This window comes from Platalea leucorodia (assembly GCF_965183815.1).
Source record: "Platalea leucorodia genome assembly, chromosome: 5".
NCBI classification, from domain to species: Eukaryota; Metazoa; Chordata; class Aves; order Pelecaniformes; family Threskiornithidae; genus Platalea; species Platalea leucorodia.
This window is the reverse complement of record NC_138827.1, coordinates 79790735-79809104: the sequence shown is the minus strand read 5'-3', so window position 1 is coordinate 79809104 and position 18370 is coordinate 79790735. Positions and strand designations below refer to the sequence as shown.

The 18370-nt window shown below is 38.3% G+C and overlaps 1 protein-coding gene across 1 annotated transcript in view; it reads left to right on the top strand.

Annotated features, from left to right (window-relative positions):
- MYO3B (myosin IIIB) overlaps nt 1-18370 on the top strand; it is a gene marked incomplete at both ends in the record, with an annotated part of 209195 nt that overhangs the window by 165922 nt on the left and 24903 nt on the right. Inside the window, 1 exon segment of the mRNA XM_082311465.1 lies at nt 407-545. Coding sequence (XP_082167591.1) covers nt 407-545 — 139 coding nt within the window.

Here is an 18370-nt window from a genome sequence, read left to right as displayed (position 1 = left end):
TTTGCCAGTAACTCTGCTGAGCATATGTAAGATTAAAAAAACAAAATCCCTTGGATGATGTACTTAGAAATGTTAAGCAGATTAATACCTTCCTATAGCTTTTTTCTAAAGATACAAATTAACTATGAGAGGAAATCAGCATACAGTACATGCTATGATTTAACTGCATGAGGAAAGGGGATAAATAAGTTAAATGGAAAAAGTAAACAAACGTTTGTGACATGGGTGCTAAGTCGATGTTGCTGAAAGCCACAAGAATCTTGTGTAACTTAAATCTGGCATTAGACATTTCACAGAGTTGTAGAAAATAAGAAGTTGCTCTCTGTGAGATCACAACTATAAGTTATCATGGCAGAGTGTAATCAATACATTTCTTATGTGCCTAAACCAGCATTCTTTATTCCAGAAGGATTTGGATGAGATTTCTTCTTCTCCATTTATTCGAAAACATTCGTTCGAAATGAATGAGTCACGATCAATTAGCCAATCCCAGTCAGTTGCAGACCATCAGTTGTCAAGTCCCTTGAGATCCCATAAAAAAGGAGGTAAGAAATATAATAAAGTAACAGAGATCTTTCGTTTACTGTTTATAAGCTACATGTTGTCAGCATGTAACTTGCTTTATATATTGATGAGGTCTTTTAACAATCCCTTGGAAGGCAGGAAACATAAAGGAACTAACTTTCTTCTACACATTTTCAACGTGGAAATATAAAATAGCCCTTAAGTACCTGAATTACAGAGGCAGAAATAAAAATATTTTTAAAATACAATTTCTACTAACAATGTGGTTAATAATCTCGAAATACCCTTTTAATGAAATCAATTTGACTTTCAAGAGCTTCAGCTTCCCTTTGCCTTCCAGCCTCCAAAGTGCAAGACAGTCATGAAATCTCACATTTGCCAGAATGAAAGACAACTTGTTTGTTCACATGCACAAAGATTCAGTCAGCAACACAGGAAAGTCTGCAATAATTCTACAGTCTATGCAATGTGGGTTTTTATTTTATTTGCTGATACATTATTTTTGCCATGGTCAGTAACAGTTTAAAAACTTGAAGTAAAACATGGCATTTCTTGAGTTTTAACTGGTTTATCTTTGAATATTCCAAAAAATCATTACCTATCAGAATACTTTTCTCTGTTATTTTAGTCACTATGTCCTTGCAGATCCGTGAATACAGACTTTAATACTGGATCATAGAATACCTTCCACAGTTTAAGATGAAGTAGGTTGATAATGTGATATTTGTAACTAGAGCCAAAATACAAAGGGTAATAGATTAATTTCCAGGTTATTACTGAAAATTTGTTGTTTATAATTTTGTGCCATACATTAACATTTCTGTTTATATATTTAATGGGACACCTTTCATCTTGTAAGTCTACAAATATTTTTCTGAATACTTGAGCCCTAATCCTGCAATTTATGTGTGTAAACTTGACAGAGTTCATTTAAACAATTTACAATGTAAAGGTAAAAAGATAGATATTTATAGGGAGATCCTTCTGTTACAATGTAAAGGTAAAAAGATAGATATTTATAGGGAGATCCTTCTGTTACAGGGAATAATGCAAATTCAATGTTTTTAGTCTTCTACACAGGCATAATGTGCTTTCCATGCTAAAAACAGAAGCATATGTAAACACAGCAGTTTGAGAAATCCATTATTCTCTCTTCATGCCTTTCTGTCCATATGGATTTTGAATCCATAGTGCAGGACTGCAGGGGATGTGTGCATTACTATCTTAAATTATTACAAGTTAAACAATAAACCTGTCAAACAGAAATATCTTCATTGCAGCAAATCCTCTTGAGGAAAGCAGTCAGGGCCCGAATCTGTCATCCTTACTCTCACTGGATATTGTATGTTACCCTGCAACTAGTTTCCTTGAAATCAAAGACATTTTGTCTAAGGTAAAAAAGTTAGAGAGATTAAAACTGGCAGAATTACACCCTTAGCAAGCATGTGATTCAGACCCCTTACCCAGTAATTTAGAGAGACTTCAAAAAATGTGAAGTGGTAGAAGAATAGAATTTGAAGATGAGATAAATGCAACATTGATCTGAACTATTTAAGAAACATGTATGTGTAAATGAATAAGCATGCAAATACAGAGAAGGAAGGAATTTCCTAGTTAAGCATGAAGATATTCAGATAGGTAATCATATAAATCACACTTCAATGAGTGACTATGAAGGAAGTAAACCTGCTGAAGAATAATAACTTCCTTGGGTGCTTTTAAAAGCACAGCTTGCATTCAGAAATTCAGATGCTTTCACACGCTGCTCAATCTGTATTCAGTCTTACTGTGTGAAGTATACTTTTAAGGAGAGAATATTGTTAGACCTATTGTGAAAACCAAGTGAAGTAGCAAATATCTTTTTGGAATAAGAACACATGTATAAAATACATGTGTTTTATAATGTAGGGCTATACTACATAAGCTGTTATTCACACAAAAAAAAAGCTATCCACTAGGTGGTCCAAACAATGCAAAGACTGTTATTTTTCATAGTGAAACATTATTCTGCAATGTTACGGATTGATTTTAAATTCTCTTTAGGTTACACTGCAGGCAGAACTAGTCTGTCAGCATGGTGGTAGTGCTGTGTACCTGGAACACAGAGGCCAACGCGGAAGGGAATGGGACAGGTTTCTCCACTGGTCTAGGACCCAGTTATGAAGCAGAAGGAGGGAGTCTGCATCCAGGCTTAAGCACAAAGGGAAGGACAGGCTGCTTATTTGTCTTGAGGCCTTGGTAGGTGAGGCTCTGGTGCAGTCAAGGGGGGACAGAACACAAAAGGGAAAAAATGGTTGGTGTAAGTTTATATATTTTTGTATTAATCAAGCAGACTATTCACTCACATCTTGTTACCCAGCTGTCTAATAGTACAGGCTGCCCGTTCTCAGTAGTAGATTGGCAAAGGAAAAATAGACCAGGAAATTTCCACAAAGATCCTGCGAAGACTGTACTCTGTAATTAATGCAGAAACAAAAGCCTCTTTTTCACTTCAAAAGCCTTTACACTGGGTCATAGAAAGACTGAGCAGTATGGCCAAACTGCATGCAGTGCAAATTAAGTGCGCGCATGCGCTGTGGTTGCATAGAGTCACAGGGGCTGGATCTACACTGCCCAGAAATTCCCCTGGGCTCTACCAGAGTGGTGGGGCAGGACTAGTAGCAAAGCCAAGGATTCCCTCCAGTGCGCCTGCTGTGACACGCTGCCTGGGCAGAGAGGACAGTCCAGTCAATGGTAACAATTAAGCCAGAAGTTAATTATTCGAGTCACAATAAAGCAATACTGAAAGAATCAAAATAATATAAATGTAATCTCCAGAGGCCAAGTAGTGGTATTCCCTTAGACAAGATAGATAGTGAGAATGTTTGAAATTATTAATGAGAAGTAAGTGCTCCATAGTTACCAATGTAACTTTGCCTCAAAAGTAAATATGACAGATTTTCTGAGATGTAAAGGAAATATATTTGTAAAAGGAAAGCTAATAGTATCTCTGCATTGACCAGAGGATGGCATAATTCTTGATGCTAACACAGATATTTTGAACAAGTGAGAAAATACGCAGAGTCTCTGGCCATGGACATTCTCTTGTGGGAGAACAGTATATGTGATGATGTTCAATTTATGCCTTGCACCTCACAATGCTGAAACTTTGTGAGAGGTAGAGAAATTTGCCAGGGTTTTGAGAGGTCTGGAATTATGCAATCTGCAGTGTCTGTACCCACAGTGCGAGGCTGAGGTAGTGAAACTTGCACTATAGTTGTAAAAGTCAATAGGCGATTTCCAATATAGCCTTTGATTTTAGATTCCTTAATCTTTTATATTGTCAAAACTAGTGGAAATTAGGGCCTGGCATGTTTCAAGCTGGACTCCCACTAGTCAGTGACCCATTTTGATTGTTTTCCTTGCAATATGTATTTTTATTTTTATGTTGCTCATTTTTCTCTTCCTTTCTGGTAAACCAATCATAAAAATGTGATTTGGTGAATGTAGTTGTGTTGGGTTTGGAGAAACGTGTAAAGGTAATCACTGTTTTTTGCACTGATAGAGGGCAAGTAGATAATGGAATGTGTTAAATTATTGATGGGGAGGAAGGCTGCTGCCCACCTCAGATGGTACTGTGGACAAGTTTTAGTAAGGGGCATTGTGGGCATGGGAGACATTATTCCCAAGTTACTCTGTGGTTGTCATCACACAGTTGATATTTACAGGTTCATCACCCTAAACAGGAAATTTAAAATAATGATGACTTCATTAATTGTTAGGGCTTAATTCCATGTGGTTGGTTGACCTTGGCTGGATGCCAGTTGCCCACCAAGCCGCTCTATCACTTCCCTCCTCAGCAGGATGGCGGGGGGAGAAAATAAAATGGAAAAAAACCTCATGGGTCAAGATAAAGGCAGTTTAATAAAGCAAAAGCAAAGGCCGCATGCAGAAGCAAAGGAAAACGAAAGATTTATTCTCTACTTCCCATCAGCAGGAGATGTCCAGCCACTTCCTGCAAGGCTTCGGTACACATAGGGGTTACTCCAGAAGACAAACATTGTGATAACAAATGCCCCCCTCCTCCTCCTTTCTCTTAGCTTTTATTGCTGAGCAGATGTCCTATGGTATGGAATATCCCTTTGGTCAGTTTGGGTCAGCTGTCCTGGCTATGTCCCCTCCCAAGATCTTGCCCACCCCCCAGCCTACTGGTGAGGGGGGGATGTTGGAGAGACAGCCTTGATGCTGTTCCAGCACTGCTCAGCGGTAGCCAAAACCCTGGTGTGTTATCAACACCTTTCTAGCTACCAGTGCAAAGCACAGCACTATGAGGGCCACTATGGGGAAAATTAACTCCATCTCAGCCAGACCCAATACACTTCAGTTTTAAAGAAGTGATCCAACTTTAATTCTATCAGGACCATAATCGTGTTAAAACACCCAAGCCACAGAGAATGTACTTAGGTGATTGGTCTTTGCTTCAGAGTAGAGTTTTCTTTGAGTCGGACTTTGTTATTGAAAATACTCTAAGCTGCCTCAGTCTCAGCCCTAGAGTACAATCTTGATTTGATGTCTTGCACTTGCAAGTGAAAGGTGCTTAAATATAGGGAACCATCTTACTCTACATGGTAGTTTAACATTGTAGCATAATTTTAACACTGATCACATTTAATTCCTATTTGTACATTGTTTTAAAAAAGGTAACAGCTACGGCAAAGCAATAATCATTAGTAATTTGGAAATGGGGGCACTTTTTATCCTTTGATGCACAGAAAGTCAGTATCTCAGCATGACTGTAATAGGTATTATGGTAAAGAACAGGCAGTGTCTCACACAAGATGTGGTATCAAGATCTGGATGCCTTGTAACCAAAGATGCCACTTCACTTTCTGCAAGTGAGAGAGAGATCAATCCAAGGCATTCAGCTGTTTCTGTCTGTGTAACTCAGCTTCCTGTTTGATTCCATTATAGCAAGCCTTCCTTGCTAAATGAAAAACAAAACCGCTGCTACATAATGTAGTGTGAAATGCTGCCTGGACTTTCAACTAGTTGTCATTGGCAGATGGGATGATACTGACACATGGATGTCATTAGTTTCAGAATCCTATCATTCAGGATTTTAAGTGAAAGAATTTGTAATCTATTTAGAATTATTTTTGGTTGTTTAATCAGGAGTTTCGTTTCATCATTTTTAAGCCCCCCACTGAGACTAATTTTACATTGAAGGAATGTAAATCATGAAAAACTTGACTGTAGTCAGTAGAATTGTAACAGTGAGCAGAATTGGGTCTCTTGGTTTTAAAAAATTGACATGAAAAATTCCCTACATATCTGGGGTTTAGGGGGTTTTGGGGCAGAGGATTTGGGGTTGTTTTTTTGAGTGGGTCAGGTTTGAGTTGGTCATTCTTTTGCAAATAAAATGCAAATAAAACAGCATGATCATGGGACAGTCTGAATGTTACAGGACACACTGAAAAGGCCAAGGTAGTGTTACATAGTATGATCTGATTGTACTGAGCATGCTGTAGCTCTGTGTGAGGCCTATGAGATCGCCACAGTATTCTCCTACTATAGCAGAGGAATTACTGTTAGCCGTGTTGCAGTTGAAGCCTCGGGCAGAGGAGTTGCTGATGTGGTATGTTGTATGATGAAGTTCCATTGGAAGCATCCTGCTACAGTAGTGTTCTTTGGCTTTTGGGCCAAAATCTGACTGGGCATGAGCAGGAGAAAAAGTAGCTTCTTTTTCTTTTTTCCTTAAAAGAGTATCACTGGATTGCTGACCTCTTCACACCTGGGATAAATGCTGGGCTTTGGGCTTAGTAAACAGAAACCATGTTTCCAAATTACTCATTGTACCTTACAAACGTATAAGCAGAAATCATAGGAAGAAGAAGATATTTTTTAGGATGTCTCTTGAGAAAAGAAGCTGAAAATAAAGCTACGTCTCAAAGCAATCATTATTGTTTCTATCATTATGAGAAAGGTTAACCACCTTTCCGGGGTTGTGAGGCTGCATATTTATGCAGATGGATTTTGGTGGTGCAAGTAAGGCTAGCTGTTACTGTGCATTGCATTGCACATGGTGCAACCCTGCAGGAGGCCCCAGGAGGGACCATCACCTCCCATCCGATGGAGAGCCTGAGTTTCCACTTTCTGGATTTGTGCTGGGCGGGAGCCTGTTAGCTTTACTAGCCATTAGGGTTAGAAATACAGTACCTCAGTTTCAGTATTTCAGTTCTGCACATAGTTCCAGTGTGGATTCAAAAAATCTGACTGCAAACACAAGTGAAGTCAGTTGAATTTCTCTCAGCCTTATGTAAAGTTTTCAGCTGAGATTTGTACTGATGATGTTTGTATTCTGAACTGGTTCACCCACAGACGCTTTCTGTTAAACCTTTTGCTACTCTGTGATGGCACGATTTGCAGACTGCATTTTGCCAAAGTAACAGACCAACAAATCTGAAAAGGAATTGGGCTATTCTTAAGTTTTTCTTTACTGCTCAGCTTCTTAATTGTTTTTTTCCTCTCCAATAGACAAAGACACAAACAGTGACAAGTGAGAAATACAAGCTTTGATTTGTTAAACATGTTAGCTCTATGTTTAGCCCTAGGCAGTGAACTTCATTATGGGCTGGTTTACTTCTGGATTGGTTATTGTGATTGTTTCCAATGCAAAAAGATTTGACCTGCAGCCATGACTGATTAGTATCAAAGGTGAGAGATAAAATAAGATGCAAGTAAACTGCACAGATGAACTGCAGTAAAGTTCTCCAGAGACAGCTCAGTACTTGTTCTACATAAAACAACTTGAAATTCAGCTCATAATGGCTGCATTGCAATAAAAAAGAGACTGCAGATCTCTCTCATTGAAATATTGAAAAGTAATATTGAGAAATATGAGAAATTTAATAAAGTTGAATAACATATACATAATAATGCTGTGCCAAAACCCCCGAATTTTAATAGGGGTTCAGTTTCTCCTCTTAACGCGTAATGCCTACCACTGTCTTTCTGATCCAAGCTGCAGTTCACCTGCTCTTTCTGTCTTCATTTTCTATCCATGACATACAGGTTTGTCTGAGCACTTCTTTTTGCCATTTCTTTGTTGATAGTTAAGCTTTTTATCATGCAGTGCTTCACCGTTGTGTTGTTATTGCTTGAAATGTCTCTCAGTATTCTCTAGCAGCCTTATTATTTTGCCCAAGTTACTAGTGCTCTGAACCAGCAGCACATGTCAGAAGACTGATCTACTCAGGCAAATAGTGTGGTTCCTAATTCATTACTCTTCTGTTTCTAAAAAAACACACCATTTTATCTAAGTAAACTTTGTTAGAATAAGTACAGTAGGTACAGAGCTTTGAGGGTGCACACAAAGTTCTCTCCTAAGAGAATAATTATATTTTCACAAATTATGTGTTTTGCAAAGAAAGAGACAATGCAGAATTTTTTAACTTTTCCCCACTCTCAGAAAACTTTAGAAGAAAAAGGCTAAGACAGTTAATCATTGGCTTTGATAGAGCTATGATTTCATCTGCTAGCTGTATGTTAACAAATAATTTCTGGTTCTTTGCTGATATTTAAAAATGTGAATTCACTCTGCTGAATTCCCCACAACTAAGTAGTAATAGCTGGATTTCAGATCTTTCTTTCTAGAAGACACTGTAAGTTTTCCTGAATTATTTACATTTTTACAGTTCTTCACAGATACTATGAAGAGAAAACGCAGTGGTAAAAGCAGTAACATAATTAATGTGATGGTGACAGAATGGTACATGAGGCGTGGGATAGCTCAGAAAGTACCATAACAAATTCATTTCTGAAAAAAAATTAGATTTCAAGATCTTATATACTTTGCACGTGTTCGGATTTTTTTCTGTATTCTAGTTTGGGTAATTATTCTAGTGGATTATTCTAGGGTGGTGAGGCACTGGAACAGGTTGCCCAGAGAAGCTGTGGATGCCCCATCCCTGGAAGTGTTCAGGGCCAGGCTGGATGGGGCTTTGAGCAACCTGGTCTAGTGGAAGGTGTTCCTGCCCATGGCAGGGGGGGTGGAACCAGGTGATCTTTAAGGTCCCTTCCAACCCAAACCATTCTATGATTCTATGATTGTGATTAACTGCCAAAAATCATATACAGCTTAATAGAAACCCAAACTATAGTATATAATTTGTATGGTTGATGAATGTAAATGAAAAAAATATCATCTCTGACAAGTAAAGGATAGATATTCAGGACAAAATATTTGCAACCACATATGTGAAGATCTAGATACTACAAATTACTCATAGATATAGTTTGATAAGCGGTTATTCCATTCAGTAAATCATGAACTGGCTGTGAAGTATTTGGGTGGAAAGAAATTACCTTATATCAGTTATTCATTAGCTCTGCTCATGACAATGATTGTATTCCTTGGCTCTCTGTCATTACTTCTGTCTACTCACTAGAAGTATTTTATATTTCAGTTCTCTCACGGATAACCTCAGTTGATTATAATGGTTAAGTTGAATACACTAATAGCAAATACTAGCTTGTCGCAGTAATTATGAGCTTGCAGAGCTCATTTCTGTCCCCAGGCAAGGATAATCTTTCTTGAGGATCTTCCTTGCATGTGGAGAGAATTATTTGGAGCCAGTTGTGCTCATGTGTTGGCTGATGTTGGCAGTACACCGGAAAAATAATGCCACACTCCCACCTTCCCTGCTTATAACACCTTTTCCCCAAGGGAAGATAAGAATACCACAATCACAGGAAGTATTGTTATTGCTGCCAATGGGGGAAAGAGAAGCTGCTTTCCTATGTGTGCTCAGGCAGGCAACAAACATATCTTAGCCATAACACAACGTATATGAAAGAACAGTTTTATGAGTTTCTTTTCCTAAAAATAGCTTAGTACCTGTTCTTTGTCTTTAAGGTTTGTCCTGCCTTGTACAAATCAGTGTTTTATGTAGAAGCATAAGCAATGAGCAGTGTGAGAAGGCAGGAAACACAACTATGTAATTACTAAGTGTTGCCTCTTGCTTGCCGTGTTGGTCTGCCCTAGCAGCCGGGCTAAGTCTAATGGAGAGAATGCAGAGATAACTAACAAGCTGAACAGCATCAAGAATACCCATGGAAGACTTGGTCATCTTTAACATGTCCTGCCTCATCTGACTCTCTTACGTTTTGTTAGGAATCAAATAAAGAGAATACATGTGATTGCCTGGTATTTAGGTTGGAGAGCTATATCAGCTCTTTACCTTCAGCTGCAGCCCGTTGTTTTCTCTATAGGCTAGGAAGTACGTCTTTGGTTCTTCGGCTGTGTCTTTGTGAGTGTAGTCCTATTTTTGGGACTCACTCTTACCAGTGTGCTTATGTTTGCCTCATGCATGCATACAAAAGTCACATTCAGAATAAGGAAAAAATATTACATTGTTCCAGCCTCTTTTTGTAGTACTGGGATTTGCAAACACCAAAAATGCCCTCCAGCAAAGTGGTACAATTGTTTTTTCTACATTTTTTTAATGCTGTTCTTTACTGTATATTCTTAGTTACGATAAAGAGCATGACTATCAAATGAATAACAGTAAGCTTGTGGGTTTTAAAAGGCTTATTTGCAAAAAGAAAAAATTTGCTGCAGCTCTACAAAAAACCTGTGAGCTAATTTGAGTAGCAGTATATATGGGTGTAGTTTTAAAAATTCAGAACAACCGGCTGCTATAGTTAAAAATCAGTAAAAGGGATATTTGTGTAACAAAAATCTTTGAGCTGTTGATTTGTTTTCAGAGGCAGGTGTATATATATGAAGTTCAGATCTGCATCGTGTCTCCCTTAGTATCCCAAAAGCGCACAGGTATAAGATTCCAGTTTGGACTCACCCCTCATATTTTGCTCATCAGACTTAGAGATGAAGTGATATCAGTTTCTTTCATCTGTTGTTGTACATGTGCTTCCAATTAATTTTTCATTCTTAAGAAACTGATAAATTGAAAGTAGTACTGCTCTTAATCTCCTCATAAGGGTCTGCCCCTTGCAATGGTATTCAGAACAGCTGTTAGTTTGAGTCTATAGTATATATCAGTTTTCTGTCTGCTGTATCAGGGCTCATGCTTTGTGCCTTTTGATCATTGATTTAGGGCCCAAGAAGGGTGAATTCCTCAGCTTCATATCCAAAGGAGCTTAACTGCTTTAGAAAAATGAAATTTTACATGAGTAGATTAGATATTTTTATTTGCAAACTGTAGTCTATTTTAAAACATTACCTGGGGAGGACATAGTCATCGCAGAGAGCCACAGGCAGAGACATCTCAGAGCATTGCAAATGAAGCAGGATTTTCATTATCACATTTCATCATCGTAAGCAACTTGCAGCCTTAAACTTTTTAATTCAAAGATTGCCTACATGGTAGTACCACACAGCACAAGCTAATCATTGACACGCATTGAAGAAAATCACTGTTAATTCACAAAACTCCCTCTTCTCTTCCCACCCACAAAATAAACATGCACAGTCAGAAAAGCAGCAAGTATCAGTCACTTTGCAGCTTAAATTCTGTAACTTGTTTGTAGAATTGTAGTGGGTTGTGTTGTGACTTGCAAGGATGGGCAATTGACTTCTTCAGCTTACTTGTAACTGCTTGTTTCCAAAAAAAAAAAAAAAAAGCCTCCTACAGGAGGAAAAGAAGAACCAACCTCACCTTTTTTTGGAGGGGGAGTATATCAGTGGGGCAGCAGAAGACACTGTCCATGACAGATGAAACCATGCAGAAATTCACGTATAGGGAAAACAGATGAGACATGGACAGAGGACATTGAGTGAAAAACAAGCCAAAAGTGGAGTGGAGAAGGAATATATCATCAAAGAAGTAAACCCATGCAGAGAAGCAGGATAGAGAAAGGAGAAAGAAGAGGATGAGATGAAAAAGTGATGGGGAAAAAAAAAAATAGAGTTTATTTTCAATAATGACAGAACACTTGGTAGCCTTAGCAGAGAAATGTACTCCTGCTTTCTGTAGCATTGCTTTTCTTGTGTCTAGTTGCTGAAGTTTTTCAGGGAAAAATTTAATTCTAGCTTTAGAGCATTTGAAAGGAATACATCACTTTATTGCTGTAGGAGAGGTATGCTTCATGCTCTGTTTTGAAAGGCAAAATCTTTTTGAAGGGTGAGTAACACTTACCAAACTATTTCCTTTGCAGTAGTGCCCATATCAATGCATCATTAGTTTGCAACATTTTACATCATTATTTGCAACATAGTTTTTCATTATGCTTAGGAAGTGTCTCTGAAGGGGTGGAGCATTAATTGGTCCAAAATCTTTGAAGATAAAGAACAGACCAGATGAAATAAGGACATTTTCCCTTGTGTAATACAACCTTTTCTTCAGTGACCCTTTTTTATTTCTTAGGTATAAATTTTGGAGGCTATGCAAAACAAACAAAAAAAAAGGGAGCAAAGTATGTCCATACATAATGTCACATCAGGGGAAGAGACAAGGTAAAACACAAGGCACCAAATAGCACAGTCAGTTAAGCAATTCACTCAGCTTTAGAACAACGTTCCAGAAGTTAACAGGAGAAATTGAGATTACCCCACTGGACTTCTAGCACTTGCAGTCTTGCATTCTGTACTTCACTGTCCCATCCAGTGCAGCCATACAACTATAATGCCTTCTACCTTTTGGAAGTTGTATTTGTAACAATGTTGATGATCTCGACAAGATCTAAATAAATCACTCTTAAACTGCTAATGCACGCTGGGTTAAATTCTGCCATAATGTTCTTTGTGGATTACGTGAGGGTCATTGAGAGCATAAATTAAATAGTTTGGTTTTAAGTGAGTCAAGCTTAGCTTTCAGGAAGTTTTTGTCTTTGCAGAAAAGGATTGAAGAATTTTTCAGCTTTATTTCCTAATGTTAATTTTTATTCCTCTGTTTCTATCCATCTCCTAATTCAATGTTGGACCTAAGCAGGAGCTTAACATTTTTTAATTTAGGGGTGTTTAGAGTCAGGCCTGAATTCATTAACCTATGACTTTCTGCATCTAGATCCACCTTTCCAAATGTACTGGAATTTTGGCAAGAGTTCTAAGTCAAGTTCACACTCTTCTAGAGCTTCTTGAGGTGGCTAGTTATCTCTTCTTGAAGTCCTATGATTACGCAGGGTCATCTGAAGAAGAACAAGATGTGCCTTGCTTTCTGGACATGATTCTTTAAAACGAACAGCTTTCAGCTGAATTGATAGTTCCTTCTGAGAATCAGGGCCAGATTTATTCTTTGAGTTGGCAGACAATTTAAGATGAATATTTAAGGTCAGCCTTATCAGTGGATTATCAAGATCTTTTATCCCTTGTTGCTGAAAGAGGAAGTGTGTCCCAGATTGGTCTCTGGTTAAAGCCTGTAGCTAATGAAGAAATAACACAAGATGACTTTGGAAGAAACCATATTTTTGTGTTCTTGCTTCTGCTCTGTTAAAAAATAAAATAAAATAAAGTAAGTGGCAGATGACAGGCATATTCCCTCATTATTGTCAAATAAATTCTCCAAATAAGAATTCTCAGCAATAAGAACATCATTGGCTACCTTTGGATTTGCAGTTCCATTTACTGTAGTCAGAAAAAGCCAAACTCAGAACAGCAAACATGCTTAAAGGAGTGATGAGAAGGATAAACCTGAGCCAAAGAAAGCTTGGAGGGGTTCTCTAACATGGAAATACTGATTTTTTGCTGAAAGGTAAAGACATGTAAATTTGGGTTGACTGGAGGAACATTGCTAAGAGCAAAGTAATAAGCAAATATTACAGGGTGCATTTTCAGTAGAACTTTGGGTCAGCTTATTAAGAGTTTCCGAAAGCCATTTTTGGGCGGAAAAATAGAAATACAGTTTCCAAAGCATTCAGTAACTCCCTAAATGACCATCATTTCCAGGTGAGTTTTTCAAATTTTGCCTTGGAAACCTGGCTACTAAGTTTGATGCTCGAGAGATAGCTGAGTTCTTCTGAAAATTATTACTGGTACATAGATCTGCAGGAGAGCTGAGTCTAACTGTAAAAGAGGTTGTGTCCATCATTTCCTTTGCAAGCTAACTGGAAGATTGCAGGCGCTGGGTTGGTACAGGGCAAATGCCTCTCGTAACATCTGAAAAGGTGTAGCAGGGGAAGATGTCCCAGTATCTGCAGAGGTTTTCTCCAGTTCAACATCAATAACTGAAACTGGGAAAAAGGAGGGGATATGGGAGAAGAGAGGCTTTTTTCCTTGAGGACTGCAGCCTTTTATCCTAGTGGCTTTTGTTCAGGTTTGTGCTGCCCTGCCTTAGAATGATTCCTATCCTGGGACAAGTAGGAGCAAAGACACAGAGCTGGCTCTGCATGCAGCAAACAGGCCTTCTGTGCTAGGGGTGTTCTTTGAAGAGGCCTCAGGGGAACTGTAAATTGGGCTTATTATGCGCAACTTCGTCATGCATCCTCATGCTACACCATGAATAAGCATGGCTGGTCTGTAAATCTAGCCCATTGTATCTGGATTACATTTGTTAAACTAATGCTTGGGTTTTTGTCTGGCTTTATTTATACCAACATCAGAACATTGAGTAAGAACAACAAATCAGAAACAAAAAACACAAACATTTAAAAATATTGCTCCCACAGATTGGAGCCCCAAGTGTGTTTTATATAAACAATTTGAATTGTGGCTGGATTTTTGACCAGATTCTTTCCCCTGAAGGACCTTTTGAAACAAAAACAAACTGAGCAAAACAAGTTTTGGTGGGATGGGCCTATGCCTGTTTTCATGTAAGCTGATGACAAAGCTCAGAGAAAGAAGGCAGCAGTGTGCTGGAATCTGGTGTACATTGTGTTCTGCATGTTCCCAGCTGACTTGCCAGGAGTGATCTAGAACTGAAATAAGGCCCCGTTTTTACTAGGACACAGGAAAAGAAGTCATCACTAATCTAAAACAGTTCAGCTGTTTGAAAACAATAGACTTTGTTAATATGATATCCTGATTGTGCCTTATTCTCATGTGAATGTGCAGCCTGTGTTGCTGGGTCAGGAGAGTGAGAGCTTTTGAGAACTGTCCTTTCTCTTGTATGGCCCATGAAAGTAGTCTATATTCTATCACTATACCCTCTGTCTGCTTCGGTATGGGTATATAACGTCACGGAGAAGATGAGGAAGTGGTTTGCTTACCAGGACTTGTCTACCAGGAGAATTGACCAGCCACGGGCATCTGGAATAAGTTATAGCCCACCCAGCTGTTCAGCGTGACTCCACCATCACACAAAGCCTACAGAGTTCAGCTGGCACTTGCAGAGTTGCTTACAAAGCTGTTTCCAGTGGGATAGTCCAAGATTATTTTCATGTGAATGTGCCATGTGTCATGGGATTGCAGGGAAGGAGGCAGGAGGTTTCCACATCCTAGTGATGAAAAAAATGGAAGGCGAGACAAAGTTTTGTTTGTAATAGCTGCTTGAATTTATTTTAATGGGGTCACTTTCATCAAATATTCTGATGCAGTTTCTGTAGGTGCTATATCATTGAACAAAGTAAGTCTCCTACCTGGAGCAGAAGTCAAAGTGAAGTTGAGTCCCACTGTGGAGTATTGTGCTTAAGTTTCAGGAAGGGAGACTGGGTAAAAGTGATGCACATTATTAATGGTATTGCTTGTCAGGCTTTTTATTACCCTCACATTTGAAAGCTACTCCTTTATTTCTAAACCTTCACATTTGCATCCCTTTGATATGAAATACTTGTGAACTAACTAGAGAACAGAGCTGTGAGTTCAGTAGCCAAGAGATCCTTGATTTATTAACATAGAGTTTCACAGGCTTGTATGCAACATCTTCTTCTGCATATAACAAATGCAGCAGTCGGAGGCAGAGGTTGATGATGGAGGGCCCAATACTTCAGGGTGTAGCACTGGTTATCCACACATCTTGTTTAAAGCCCATAACAATCATTGCCTAAATAAGACCATTCAATGTGAAAAAAGATGGAAATGTGGATTCTAAGTGACTGCTTAGAATTAGAAGTTTATGGTATGACTTGAAAAGTAAATTGCGTCGAACAGTACAGGCAACTGCATGGCTGTGACCAGACTTTCCTATTTGATATGTTTCACATTTAAGACAAAGATAATATATAATATCTGTGTTGTGAAACAGAAATGAGCAATAATTGTGATGAAAGTACATAAAGCATTTAAGCTGCAATAGCTAAGTGCTGCATTGTCCCCTACAGTGTCATTAAGACAGTTAAAGGGGAAATTTAAATTAGTTCTAAGACATTCTGTCACCTAGTTATTCTAAACACAATTGTGGGTGTACAATTGCTGTTTAGATAAGTAATACCCTACTAATGATGCCTTTGCAAATAGCTTTGAGAAAACATTTTAATTTAGTTGCATAGGAATTTCAGAATAATATTTGTGGTGCTTATCAGATTCCTGGAAGTTTAAGGACACTGATGTGCCTTCTTTTTGGTGTATGTGTGTGACTACAACCTGCAGATTTCCCTGGAACGAATGTTGTATTTTTAGTGTAGTCTTATGGAGGAAGGCATCTGAAAAAAAGCCTGCTTTAATTCAGCAGAGTTAGCAGTCTCTTCATTGGAGAAACTACCATGCATGGAACTGGCCAGTTAGGCTATATCTGCAGTTAGAAGACTTTGAAAATGTAACTGTACTGCAGATGTACGCCAGCAAACCTTCTTGCTGGAAAGGCATCTCATCACAGTAAAGCAGTTCTTAAAGCAGTGTGCCAGATGGAATGAATTGTTCTGGTCAAAAAAATAGCAATATTTCTAGCTGAGGACTTTTGTCAGTCCAGATGATGGTAAGAAATAAATGCATTGATAGCATTTGCTGGTGTAGACTAGGCCTTAAACTAAACTGTTGTTCAGAGCAAGGGCCAAATTTCTGTTTCTTTTACTCACAAAACTTTCATTGCCTTCTGAGAAAGCAAGCTGTGGACCTTCTGCTTGGTGTGCACCCAGGGAAGTCATAGTCTATACATGACCATTGTACCATAGGATTAAAGAGCTCAGGCTTAGGTTTTCATTTGGTATGAACCCTGCCAAACAAGGCCTCGTGTGATTAAATTTAAGGAGGAGTGCTCTTTTCTCTTAGATGACATTTGAATAAACACCAGTATTTAGTCCTGTAGGTTCCTAAGACAACCAAATAAAAGCAAAGTGCTAGAAATACATCAGGCTGTCAGGCTGCTGGCCTGTACTCAGAGCTTTGTCAAGACAGTGGAGAAGGTCCCATGGACTCAGTGGATTTTAGATGAGATCAGAAAAAATAAAAATAAGAGGGACTAAATGGACCCAGCAGTGCCCAGTTTCCCTGAAAATGCCTTTTCTGACACTGAAGAGCAATTTATTTTTTCTTTTTTTAACCAGAACATTAGTTTTCATGTGGTATTTCTCAACAGATACAGATTTTCCAGGGCTGAAAGGTTAGGGAATGGATGCCCCGTGCAGGCGCCACACACATGCTCTGGGGCATGCAATGTGGTTGCAGCTGCACAGTGTCCTCCCTCCACCCCAGTCAGAGCATAGAAGGAGTCAGCCCTGTTTTTCACAGCTATATTTTCTTAATTTCCTCTGAAAACTCTCAGGCATACACTCCAGCAGTATAATGTGGGCAGAGAGATTCAACAGGCCTAGCTACAAATATGTTATTATATATTATAGGAAGATCAAATGTAAAATGATTGGATAGGCTTTTGCTTTCAGACTAACACATTCATGAACCATGTTCATTCAACACTAAATCTAAATGCTTCCCATGTCATCGGAGATTACTTACAGTGTGAACAGAGAGGTCAGTCCCATGTATCCTCTTTGCCTGTTGCTTGTATTGATGAGTCCCATAAGTTTCTCCTCTCTGCCTAACCATAGTATTCAGATAAATTGAAATACATGCCCATGCAAATCTATTTGTGAGCAGTGTGCTATAGTGTTGGAAAAATAAGAGATAAATTATGATAACAGTATCTTCTGTAAACTTGAAAACAAATCATTATATTTTTAATGTCTGAGAGTAACGGTAAGTTTTTCAAAAAAGTATAGTATTTTTCTAAGGCATTGCATCTGGAATTAGTTCAACCTGTGAAAACATTCTTCTTCCAGAAATTAAGTTAGTTAGGTCTTTGGCCACTTTTAATGTCATTTTTAGGTACAGCTGAATCTAAAGAACTGTAGTTTACTTGGTCATTATATAATTCATCTAGATTGATCAGTTTAATATCTGATTTTTCAAGATTTCCTCACAATTCTGGAATTTTAGCAATGCAGATATTTTCCTATTGCCCAAGGCAATAATAGATGTGGTGTGCAAACACTGCTTTAAAGAGGGTGTCTGTCTGCTGATTTACATATTTTAAAAGTATTAAGATCAAAAGTAATGAGAATTTAATCCATATGGCATGTAGAAGATAAATAGGAATATTAATACTGTATCAAATACTAATTAAAGGAAACACCAGTCCTATTTTTTAAATCTTGCATGCAGATGAAAAAGAAGTCATTGCAAAGTTAAGATCTGATTCTTAAAGAAATTAAGAATTAACAGTTTTCAACCACAGATTCTAACTGTGAGGCTGAGTTCATATGCTAGGCCAAATTCTGGTTTTGTAGTACTTTGCATTATCACTGAAGTATCCCTTTCTGTCAAAGCATCTCAGATGACTCTAAAACTGAAAACTACCACCAGCTCTACTATCAGCTTTTAGGATGGAAATTCCCTTTCTTTATCCAAGAAGCTGAAATACAGATGGTTTCCAACTTGCCTAAGCATACGTCTGCAACAGTGCTAGGCCCTAAAATAGATCGATCCACAGGAACACTGTTGGGTTTTGATCGACTCTCATACGCAGATTGCAACAGCAGGTGA